Consider the following 12,436-nt stretch of genomic DNA (forward strand, 5'->3'; position numbering starts at 1 on the left):
GGAGCAAGGGCTGTGCCCCTCAACTAATTGATGGATTAATAAGGTCATGACATTAGCATCTTGCTCTGTTTTACTCCAGAAAGTGAGATCTTCAAACTAAAAAAGGAACATGAAACTGGGGTGCAACCGGATTTCAAATACAGGATATGAAAACTTAGCAAAAGCAGCGTGCTGCGACATTGTTTCTTTGTCCTCGACCTCCAGGATACATTTAGAAGCACAGAAAACAATTGAACTCCATCCCCAAGTTGCTAGTCAGACAGCTAAGCCGGACTTATGAACAATTCATGAAGGAATTTCCTCCCCAAGATGGAAAAGAGTACCCGTATACCAGCAAGGATATGCATCATGCCTGAATGTACAAAAGCAGACCAAAGCCAGGCAGAACAAAGGCTACATCTACATGTGGCCAAGCAGAAGCTAATAAGAGAAACAAGACTCAAATGATATCCAATTCATCAGATTCCGCCAGGCCTAATTTTCTCTAGCTAATTTGTCAAAATAGGATTCTGCCATGGCAGTCAGCATGCAACTTGATATAACACATAATTTAGTTCATCCAATAACCTATGTTCTGACAGCACTAAGCTTAATTTAAAAAATCACAAGCATTACTCATAGTCCTACCAAAAACTTATGGGGCACCAATAACCACAACTAGGAATAGTTGAGACAACAATCCTATTGGGAAATCTATGCAAACAATTTAAACCTTCATCTTGAAATTTCTTTTGTAATTTGAGATGCTGGACATAGTGATTGGAGGTGCTACAGCTTAAGCGCTTTCAAGTCTGGCATAGCTGGGAGGCAAGCTTTACCACTCCCTGCATGGATGTGTCGTTCTGTCAAAATGATAAAGAGACAAATCAATTAGCATTAAGAAACTGCATTTCCCTCCATTTCGTACTTCAGAGAGAGAGAGCAAAAGAAGCCAAAAACATGCAACCTGTATCTATAAAAAAGAAAACGAAACTCTAGCAAGAAAGTGCAGCTTACAGTCCTAGTAAACAGGCATTGTTGTAACAAAAGAAGCACAAGACTTAATTTAGCTCAAGCATCCAATCATGAAAGAAGAACTTTTTGCCTATTGGGAAAGTTAGTGTCCTAGGAAACAGGCATTTCTATAACAAAAGAAGCACAAGACTTAATTTTGCTCAAGCATCCAATCATGAAAGAACTCAACAAGCTTCTGGCATGTTCCAAATGAAATCAAGATCTGTTCGATCAAGACATTCACTTTAGAAACATAAGAAGACCATATAACTTTATTCTTTTTTCTAAATAAAAAATGAAGGCCATATAACAGTATATCTTATGGACAGTAACTATTTCTGTATTCTGGAAGTGTCTCGGGACCCCTCTTTATTAAAAGCAGAGAACAGGAGAACGAAGCTTGACTTGTTCTATAACATTTCAACTTACCAGATAAACTACATCAAAGGCCTTCTGATAGCTCTCAAGAGAGTTTTCCACATTGTCATTCCTAAAATAAGAATTTTATGAAGTCAAAAAACAAATATATTGTAAACCATGATTTAAAAGAGAGAGAGAGAGAGAGAGAGAAGCTTAATAACAAAGCACATTTAGGCAAGTGAAGCAGATTTGTATAACATTCTTTTTCATAGTCTGGTAAATGACATGTTCTATGGAGTTTAGCAGGAAGATTATTTGAACAAATTTGGAATTTCAAATTCTTAATGCGTTTCATTCTTTCTACTCAGTGGAACTGACATTTTGTCAATTCAATGCAACGGAATTCATCAGTAAATGAGACAAAACTGCTTTAAAAGCTCCAAGATATTTCACTTTCTCTTTAACTTTTTTCCCAGCAAAATGATTGTTCTTAGAAAAGGTAGCTGCAGTACAGATTGCTAGGTAGCCAGTAGTATAGTGATTCACTTTCTTAAATGCTATTGAAAAACTTGAGTCAACTGTTGTACACTTACAGAAATCCAACAGAGATCCGCGTTTCATAGTTGAGACCATCAGACATTCCCAGGTCTCCAATGTGATCACCAAGTAGCAGCACATTAGTTATCTTCTTTACAAAGGAATTGTCTTCATTTAGCCCATTGACATTGTCAATTCTATCATGAACAGGTGCAGCCATATCAAGCGCATGCTCATTCTTATTCAGAACATGAATTGTCTTTCCTGCAGCAAATTTTAAGTTAAACCATGGACCTAATGTTTAAAATATCACCACTATCCGCCTTTGCAGACTAGAACACAAGCTTGGCTACAATTATAAATGTAGAAGAATGCATGTCCCAGAACAATTCATTAAGATATTCAAGAAGGAAAGTGAAAATTCAAATGTTTACATTACTGAAATTGCATTGTACTTGTTCTGGCTGTTTTTCAAAAAGCCCAACTTGTTTTTGAGCTAAGAAACAATTAGTTAATTAACACTAAAAATGGGTAGACATTATAGCTGATGTTGAAACCTAATTCTCTGAAGAAGCAAGAAAAGTTTTCTGTCAAAATAAGATAGTAGAATACTACCTTTGAAAGACACTAGCTGGCCATTCTGGTCAAATATCATCTGGTTGGATACAACCCTGACATTTTTGAAGGATCTATGAAGTTTCTGCCTGAATACCTGGATGATGTGAGCAGGGAAGGCAGCACATTTCAGTAGCAAATTAGTGCATGCCAACGTATTCATGTTCCACTAACCAACAAAAACACCTGACCTCCTCTATTATATCGGCAAGACCAGCAGAAAATACAAGAACTGGAACATCTTTTTCCTGCATATCATGAAGAAGCAATTAAGGCAGCACTCATCCTGAAACATGCTCTAGTTCAGTGAATTCACGCCCAGAATATCAGATTCATTTCAGTCTAACTTGAAGATATTGATATGCTGTTATCGTTCATTGCAGCTTAAATCAAAGCCAAATTTGTCACAATGACGAAAAGGTACCCACATACCAAAAATTAAAGTTGCAAAAATAAATATTTCATGTGCTCTTGGTGAAGGTAAAATAGCATGTACTAGAGTTTCAAATTTTCTGTCATTTCATCCTGAAGCAATAGAATTAAAGATCAGCTCAACAGAAGCCACAAGCTTCCACCTCTACATTATGCTAACAAAACACATAAATTAAGTATGTTTTGGAGTATTTATTTAACTTCCATAATACATCATCAAAAGTATAGCATACCTAAACAAAAATTATGAATCCACTTTACCTCCAAAAACTTGAATAGTTCAACTACACCCTCCCTAAATGCAATTGTAGAATTAGTCACAGATTTCTTAATTGCATCATAGGTAAGGCCTCCCTCAACAAGGAGAGCATGACTTTTTCCCCACCTGCATGAAATGGCAGGGCTTCAGATGCTTCCGACACAATTAGAATTTTTTGAGTAGTCCATAATTTACTAAGTTGAAATTTGATTGTCATGTTGTATGCAGCTGTCATTCTTAGATAAACTGTTTTCTATCAAGGTACTTGAAGCTCTCTATTTCGAGCTGTCATAAGGCTCACATAAAATGCAACAACTAGCTTCTACTAGTACTCAGTTCACATACCACTCTTCCATGAGTTTTGCTTTTTGATCGAGTGGAATTGTTGGATCAAATTCCAAAGGATGGTAGTATTCATATAACTTCTGCCTCTTCTCATCATATTCAGGACTCCCTTGCCGCAAAAGACCGTGGCTACCTACATTTGTTGTTTTTCACCCAAGTCAGTCTTTTGTTGCCAAAACATAATTATAAGTGTTCAGTACAAAACACAATCAATTTCTCTATTTCTGTCTGGATTTATTACTTACAATTTAAAACTCTGATGGAAATTAAGAAAAAGGCACAACTTTTTAATAAGCAGGGAATAAAAGAGAACTTACTTTGCCCTCGACGTCCATCGATCCAGTACTTCGTTAACGTAGCATCAAAATCTGCAATTACCTACAAACAAAAATAGTTAAGGACAGGAGCCTTACATGAAGAGAAAATATGTAAAGACAGGAATTCAAACAATAAACATTTTGGGAACTCTAACAATTACGGGCAAAGATCTGACCTTTCAAAAATGAGGTCTAATGTACCTTGACATTGTACCTTTTTTTGGCTAAGTCTTTGACATTGTACTTGACAAAGCATGGAAAAGAAGCCTATACATACATTTATCTTTACGCTGCTAGCCTTTTTCAGTAGTATATGGGACATGGTACTTCATGGAGATAACATGTTACATAGCTCATAAATGCTTTTGAAGCATAATCCGATCAAATGGAAATCAGGATAATCTAAGACGGACATAGCTCATCGCACCACAAAATGGGGTTATAAGGAAACCAATTACAACTATCCATGGTTTTGTTTTTTCCCCAATTTAGAATAAAAAAGATCAATATGATAACGAATAACCCGCAGTTACATTGCATGATCACTTTGGAAATTAAACAACTAATATCTTTCCACAATTTTGAGCATACTCTTCCGTTCCAGAATCATGTAACCAACGCAGAATTATACACAATTACTGAATCTAGATCATAATTTGTAGGTAAAGCTACCTAAGTAGGAAATTCTTGGTTTATGTAATAGTAGCACAATGCAGAACTATTTATATCAAGAAAAAATCATTCAAAAAAAGAAAGAAAAAACCTGGAGCTTTTCGGGACCCGCAAGGCGAATAGAAGAAATCTTGTGGCGAAGGGATTGAGGGTCCTTGACTACAACCTCAGAGCCATCGACAACTACGTGCTCCATTGTTTGGGTTTCTTTTTGGTGATCACTGCTGTAGCTTCTGCTACGTACACTTTTCTGTCTGAAAATTAAGAATTTATTACATAATCGCTTTGTATATGAGGAGAATGTACCAGAATAAAAAGAGCGTATGTGGGATCGGTGGGGTGAGAAGTACAGCCAAAAAAATGGATGAAGTAGTGGGATTTCAAGTGCTAACCTCCTGCTACTGGTGATGGTGGTGGGGTTGTGTTGAGATGAGGTGATGGGTATGAGAAGGCGGGCTAGAGCAGTGCTAGTGTTCCTAAACAGTATGTTAGTAGCACCGAGGTTGATGTTAGGAAGGAATTGGAGTCTACAATAGTGGTGAGAAGTGCCCATGAAGTCGGAAACGTGAGATACTGAGATGTTCTACTTGTATTTCTTCTACGCCATTACTGCAGGAATAGGAATTTTCTGTTTTTCCTTGCGCCACCTGTCATGTTTCCATCTCCTATCTAGTATCTAGTACGGGGCTTTTTTAAGGAAAAAAGAAACATTATTGTCCCCTCTTTTCTTGATTTAAGAGTAACTCCATGAGCTAAGGGTTATTCTAGTTTTTTTTTAATATATAAAAATTTGGATAAATTCGATTCTAATCACTATTAGAAGTCGAAGTGTATGTTTCGAAATCCATGGTCGAGAAATTTGTATATACAATTCATCAAAGCTTTCCCCGCATCTAACAACAAAAACTTCTAATGGTGTTTATATAAAAAATTTACCTTTGGTCCATCTCAGTGACACGGATCGTACTTGTCCGTGAGCGCGACAGTGCCTGGCCAACCAAGTCATGCACATTGTACATAGTGTCTTGGCAGAAAAAATTGAGACCGTTAGTAGACCCATATCTCATTCTCGTAGGTAGTATATGTTAGAAGCTTTCGGAACGTTCTAGGCTATTCAAGAGTCTTATGGAATGGTTTAGAGCCTTGTAGATAAGAAGGGACTTGTGTAAATGCTTCTAGAGTCCAATTGTATGTACACTTTGTGTAGAATTCTCTAGAGTTGTGTATAGTTTCTTAACTTGCCTATAAATAGGTAAAATCCTTTCCATTTGTGGCAACCTTTGTACAAGAATTTTTAAGTGCAATAAAGCTTTCCTTTGCCTCCCATACTCTCTTTCTTTGCTTACTATTTTTATGCTTCCGCAAAACTTCAGCACACTTAGTGTTTAGGTTGAACTAGCCAACCGTTCATAACTCAAGTCATGAACGATAGCTAGTGCCGCACGGAGTGTTGGCTTGTAGGAAAACAAACAACCTATGACACTAGAAGGTTGCAGCCCAATAAAGGCTCAAAATATTATCAGAAATTGCATAATAAGAAGAGTTACAATGGTGTTTATAGATTGTATATTGACAAAGAATAGCTGCAAATGAGATTCAAACCAAGAATACTTTTAAATGACTTTATCACTAGAGTCAACCCCTATTTGCCCAAGACTTTCTGGTCTCAAACATACTATTTGTAAGGATGATGTCAGGACCAAATACACTATCACCTGGTCGTTTAGTGTAGCGATTCTTGCGTTTAGCCAATAAGTAGTAATACGGCACCGTTCTACTTAAAGAATGGCGGTGAATGTAATTAGCGCGCATTTCTGTTGGGATAAAATTGCATAAATAGTCCCTCTGCATTTGTAATACGGTTATGATGAGTAAATGCACAGAATCTCTTTCTCTTTCCTTTCTGTTAGCTTTTCTCTCTCTTTCTTCTTGTTCTCTCTGATCCCTTCTTGTTCTTCTTACCTTCATGCCCTCTGAACCCAATTCCAATTCCAGAAATTAGCTCACGACCCTGACATTTGGTATCAGAGCGGTCGATTCTTGGCCGCGAAGATATCTAATATGGCGGAGAGCACTCGATTTAGAAGTTTGGAAGATCAACTCAAGAAACAGGATAGTAAGCTGCAGGAATTGATGGAATCGGTGGCGACCATGCAGAACGCAAGTGTCGGAGAGCTGCAGCAGAATCTTCATGTCGAAATGGATCAAAACAAGGCGAAGTTGGAGGCAATGGTGGGGAATCTGGACCAGAAATTCAATAAGATGGAGCAGAGGTTCAGTACGATGATGAGGTTGCTGATGAAGGAGAAAGGCATCTCTGACTTGGACGGAGGAGGAACTGAACCAATCTTGCCGACGCCTCCATTGCATCTAAGATTGACACCTCCAAACGAAGGGCCAAAGAGCCAACCTGAGTTAAGAGGTAGGCAGTTCATTCCTAATGTGTCTCGTATGGAGTTGCCAATGTTTAGTTCTGGGAAACCTAGGGAGTGGGTAAGGAAATGTCAAAAGTATTTCCTGAACTATCAGATAGTAGAATGTCAGAAAGTAGATGTAGCAGAAATATTTTTGGAAGGGAAGGCTGACAACTGGTTTCAAGGGGTAAAACTTGTGAAACCTGGACTGTCTTGGGGAGAATTTAGTGAGCTACTGTGCGAGAGGTTTTTTGGAAGCAACTCCCGTGACATAGTGGAGGAGTTTAATAAGTTACATCAGAAGGGCACTGTTGAAGATTATGAGGAGAGATTTGAGGAATTGAAGACGCTTATGCTAATGAAAAATCCTAGGTTAGATGAGTCGTACTTTGTTTCCAGTTTTATTAGTGGACTCAAAGACGAAATTAAACCTATGGTGAAGATGTTCAGACCACAGACATTAATGAAGGCTTTCGAAGTTGCAGAACTCCAAGAATGTTCCCTGGAAATCCAGACCAAACAAAGTAAGGCCGCAGGAAGGGGGGCAGTAGAACCAAGATTTGGAATGTATAAGAATTCCACACATGACCAGGTTCGCCAACACTCATACAAGTTACCAGCAATCATCCCTGCCGCTAGGAAAACTGATTCAATCCATCAAGACCTCAGTAAGATATCAGCTGAGGAAATGCAGTATAGGCGTAAGCATGGCCTGTGCTACAGGTGTGGGGAAAAATTTGGAGTAGGACACCAGTGCAAGAAAGGAAATCTGAACTGCTTGAATACTGAAGAGGAGGAGGAGGTTGAATTCGAGGATGCTGAGGGAGAGCAAGATGAATTCACTGGAAGGGTTGGAGAATTAGCAGAAGTGTCCCTAAATGCATTATCTGGAGCCATAAAAAGGAAGTCTATCCTGCTGATAGGCAACTTAGGGGGACTTCCAGTCAAGATCTTGGTAGACACAGGAAGCTCTGACAGCTTTATCCACCATAAAGTTGTCAATCTGCTGCATTTGCCATACCACTCAGTCAATCCTTTTACTGTGACCTTAGCAGATGGGACTGACATCACTAGTGGTGCCATTAGCCCCAATATAAGCTAGGTGATACAGGACTATCAATTCCAATTTGATCTGAAGATAATGGAGTTAGAGGGATGGGATATAATACTGGGGGTAGACTGGATGTGCCAATTCAGTCCCATTACATTTGATTTCCATTCCCTCAGTATTACACTCAGTGACAGAGGGAGTTTACTGCACTTGCAAGGTTTTGTGAATCAACCTGCAATGGGGCTAGTGAGGGGCAAGGACCTCAGGACATTCATACAGGAGAAACAAACAAGCTGTGTAGCATTGGAGACAGAAGTAACAAGGGGGTCAGAAGATCAGCTTCCAGATCCCATAGGAAGAATCCTGCAACAGCATTCAGAGGTGTTCTCCACTCCAAAGGGCTTATCCCCAGAGAGGGAGCTGGATCACCAGATCAACCTCAAACCTGGTGCTGAGCCTTTTAAACTCAAGCCATACAGGTACCCCCACTCCCACAAAGCAGAAATCGAAAAGCAGGTTGCTGAGATGCTCACTAATGGAATCATTGAGCACAGCACTAGTCCTTTTGCTTCCCCAGTATTATTAGTTAAAAAGAAGGATAATTCTTGGAGGCTCTGTATAGACTATAGGAGACTGAATGAATTAACCGTAAAGGACAAAATTCCTATCCCAAATATAGATGAGCTGTTAGATGAGTTACATGGCATGAAATATATGTCTAAGCTAGACCTCAGAGCTGGCTACCATCAGCTAAGAGTTAAAGCAATTGACATCCCCAAAACAGCTTTCCAGACACACCATGGCCACTTTGAATTCTTGGTGATGCCTTTTGGGCTGACAAACGCTCCAGCCACATTTCAGGCATTGATGAACAGAATTTTCCAGCCATACCTGAGGAAGTTCGTTTTGGTTTTCTTCGATGACATTCTGGTGTACAGTTCAACTTTGGAGTCGCATGCACAGCACCTGCAAATTGTACTCAATGTACTAGCAGAAAATCAGTTATATTGCAAAAGGTCAAAGTGTTCTTTTGCTCAAACTTCAATTGAGTACCTGGGGCATATAATATCTGAAGCAGGAGTGAGCATGGACTCTACTAAGATAGAGTGCATCAAATCATGGCCTGTTCCCAAAACAGTAAAGGAATTAAGGGACTTTTTGGGATTAACTGGTTACTACAGAAGGTTCATAAAGGGGTACGGGGTGATCAGTAAACCACTCACACTCCTGCTTAAGAAAGAGGGATTCACATGGAACCACAATGCTCAGATGGCTTTTGAAGATTTAAAAAGGGCCATGACCACAGCCCCAGTGCTGCGTATGCCAAACTTTGAACTTCCTTTTGTGATCGAAACTGATGCCTGTGGGGTTGGCATTGGGGCAGTATTAATGCAACAGGGACATCCCTTGGCCTTCCTTAGCAAAGCTTTATCAGCTCAGAATTTGGGGCTGTCGGTCTATGAGAATGAGCTTTTTGCATTAGTATTAGCTGTGAGCAAATGGAAGCATTACTTAGTTGGCCATCATTTTATCATCAAGACTGACCACCAAGCCCTTAAACATCTGTTAGAACAAAGACTTACTTATCCTCTGCAACACAAGTGGCTGACCAAACTACTTGGATTGGATTATGAAATACAATACAAGAGGGGCTCGGAAAATGGGGTAGCTGATGCCCTGTCCAGAAGGAGAATGGAGGGAACTAACATGGGCAGTGAACAAGCTGAGCATCAGGTAAGTGCCATTTCCACAGTCCAACCTGGGTGGATGCAGGAGTTGTTAGAAAGTTATACTGGAGACACAGAGGTGCAACAGAAGCTAGCTGAGTTACTACTGGATCCCCAGGCAGATCCAGATTACCAGGTGGAAGGAGGAATACTCAAGTTCAAAGGGAAACTGTATGTAGGCTCAGCTAATGACATCAGGGTCAAGTTGATCAGGCTCTTGCATGACTCAGCAATTGGGGGCACTCAGGTCAAAGGAGATGTCTGCACAGAATACAGGCTTTGTTCCATTGGCCTGGGTTAAAAAGGGATGTTATCCAATATGTCAGATCCTGTGATGTTTGACAGAGGAACAAACACGAAAATGTCCCTTATCCTGGTCTACTGCAGCCTATTCCAGTGCCTCAACAAGCGTGGTCACACCTCACCATGGACTTTATTGAGCAACTGCCACCATCTCATGGATTTGACACCATACTGGTAGTGGTGGATCGATTCATCAAATTCAGTCACTTTATCAAGCTCACTCATCCTTATTCTGCACAGCAGGTGGCTCAGATTTTTCTTGATAATATGTACAGGCTACATGGCCTACCAGAAACAATCATATCTGACAGGGACAGGATCTTCCTTAGTAACTTCTAGCAGGAACTGTTCAGTTTACTGGGGGTGAATCTACACTATAGTTCAGCATATCATCCCCAGTCGGACGGACAAACTGAAAGGGTCAATCAGTGCTTGGAAAACTACCTCAGATGTATGTACAGTGACCACCCTTCCCACTGGAGTAGCTAACTACCTACAGCTAAACTATGGTACAATTCTAACTTCCATACCAGCTTGCAGATAACACCCTTTGAGGCGTTGTATGGATATAAACCTAGTCACATACCCCTAGGACCTTTCCATGATAGTATCATACCTGCTGCCAGCAATATGGTCCAGTCAAGGCTTCAGGTCATAGCTCTCATCAAAGAGAACTTGGCCAAAGCTCAAAATCGCATGAAGGTTTTTGCTGATAAACATCGTTCAGAGAGAGTATTCCAGGAAGGGGATTGGGTATTTCTCAAGCTACAACCATATAGGCAGCAGTCAGTTGCTATTCGTAGAAACTTAAAACTAGCTGCTAAATATTTTGGACCCTTCCAGATTAGTGCAAAGGTGGGAACAGTAGCCTATAAACTCAACTTACCAGAGGGAGCCCGGATTCATCCAGTATTTCACGTTTCATTACTCAAGAAGAAGATAGGACTTGCACAGAGTGTGGATTCCAACCTGCCAGAATTGGATGCGACAGACCAATGCTTATTAAGGCCAGAGAAGGTTCTCCAGAGAAGGGCAGTAATGAGAGCTGCTCAACCAGTCGTCCAATATTTGATAAAATGGAACAATTTACCAAAGTCGGAGTCATCCTGGGAGGATAGAAGCTTCATAGACAGTCAATTCCCAGACTTCCAAGCTTGAGGACAAGCTTTTGCTAAGAGGGTGGGACTGTCAGGACCAAATACACTATCACCTGGTCGTTTAGTGTAGCGATTCTTGTGTTTAGCCAATAAGTAGTAATACGGCACCGTTCTACTTAAAGAATGGCGGTGAATGTAATTAGCGCACATTTCTGTTGGGATAAAATTGCATAAATAGTCCCTCTGCATTTGTAATACGGTTATGATGAGTAAATGCACAGAATCTCTTTCTCTTTCCTTTCTATTAGCTTTTCTCTCTCTTTCTTCTTGTTCTCTCTGATCCCTTCTTGTTCTTCTTACCTTCATGCCCTCTGAACCCAATTCCAATTCCAGAAATTAGCTCACGACCCTGACAGATAACAATTGGGAGCACCCACCCCGCGAGGGTTGAGGGGTGAGGCAGGACGGGAGGGAATTTTTTTCCCCGTTAAGAAACGGGGCGGGGGACACCACCCGTTAGAATATATATATATTTATATGTATATTTAATATTTAATTTAATTAATTACAAACTTCTAATAATATTATTATTAGTTGTAAGTTTTATATAATGTATATTAGTATATGTAATATAATTGATATTATCAATTATACGAATAATTATACATGCCTACTAATAGAAATTATTAATTATTTATACTAAATTTACTAATGCATTTATACTAAATTCCTAATTATACTTAACACAATAACACATTTTTTCTTAAAAAAATACAATAATAATTTAGTGATTGTATTTATTTCAAAAGCAAATATTTGACTACTTTAGTTGTATTTGTTTCATCATGTTGGATTATATTCAAATAGTTTTTATTTGATTGTTTTTATAAATTTCAATCGCGAAATTACAATGGATAATGATTTGGTAATATATTGATATTTTAGTACTTAATTATTTACTAAAATTTGGCTCCAATAAAATTAAATGACAAATTTTTATTAGTCCCGCGAGAGCACTCACGGGAGAAGCGGGACGGGATGGGAGGAAGTATTGGGCAGCAGGGGAGGGGTCTCCCACCCCAAACCTGCTCCGCTGCCATTCCTAACTACTTGCTTGTTGGGAAAAAAAAACATACTACTTGCTTTGTTACACAACATAAAAAGGAAATTAAAAAAAGGACAAAAAGAAATATAAAATGAATAAAAAGAGCTGTCAATATTCTTCTCTACTTGGTCATAACAGGCTCTGGCCAAGTTTTTGAAGGCCTATCTTGGAGGCGTTTTTATTTGGGTCACCAGGATCGACGATGTATA

General features: G+C 39.3%; 1 protein-coding gene across 2 annotated transcripts; it reads right to left on the reverse strand.

The window, feature by feature from the left end:
• Positions 1-97: 97 nt before the first annotated feature.
• On the reverse strand, positions 98-5,143 carry LOC113760555 (7-methylguanosine phosphate-specific 5'-nucleotidase A-like). 2 transcript variants are annotated; one of them, XM_027303185.1, is made up of 10 exons: positions 4,923-5,143; positions 4,622-4,784; positions 3,859-3,919; positions 3,542-3,674; positions 3,199-3,322; positions 2,697-2,753; positions 2,506-2,602; positions 1,947-2,154; positions 1,423-1,483; positions 98-842 (listed from the first exon to the last, which is right to left on the reverse strand). In XM_027303185.1, exons 1-10 carry the CDS (start codon positions 5,081-5,083, stop codon positions 786-788), a joined length of 1,122 nt encoding a protein of 373 aa, XP_027158986.1. In that variant the 5' UTR covers positions 5,084-5,143; the 3' UTR covers positions 98-785. The 2 variants fall into 2 exon arrangements, with proteins under 2 accessions (XP_027158986.1, XP_027158985.1); XM_027303184.1 differs by having other exon boundaries at positions 4,622-5,139.
• Positions 5,144-12,436: the final 7,293 nt, after the last annotated feature.

Source organism: Coffea eugenioides, chromosome 2, assembly GCF_003713205.1.
Source record: "Coffea eugenioides isolate CCC68of chromosome 2, Ceug_1.0, whole genome shotgun sequence".
Classification (NCBI taxonomy): Eukaryota; Viridiplantae; Streptophyta; class Magnoliopsida; order Gentianales; family Rubiaceae; genus Coffea; species Coffea eugenioides.

What these genes read in the sequence shown, in the direction of transcription:
- LOC113760555 (XM_027303184.1), bottom strand. Translation starts at nt 5,083, where the DNA reads ATGGGCACTTCTCACCACTATTGTAGACTCCAATTCCTTCCTAACATC. An exon ending in TTGCCGATATAATAGAGGAG is followed by an intron (nt 2,603 to 2,696) that starts GTCAGGTGTTTT and finishes CACATCATCCAG; the next exon opens with GTATTCAGGCAGAAACTTCA. An exon ending in CCAGCTAGTGTCTTTCAAAG is followed by an intron (nt 2,155 to 2,505) that starts GTAGTATTCTAC and finishes AATTTGCTGCAG; the next exon opens with GAAAGACAATTCATGTTCTG.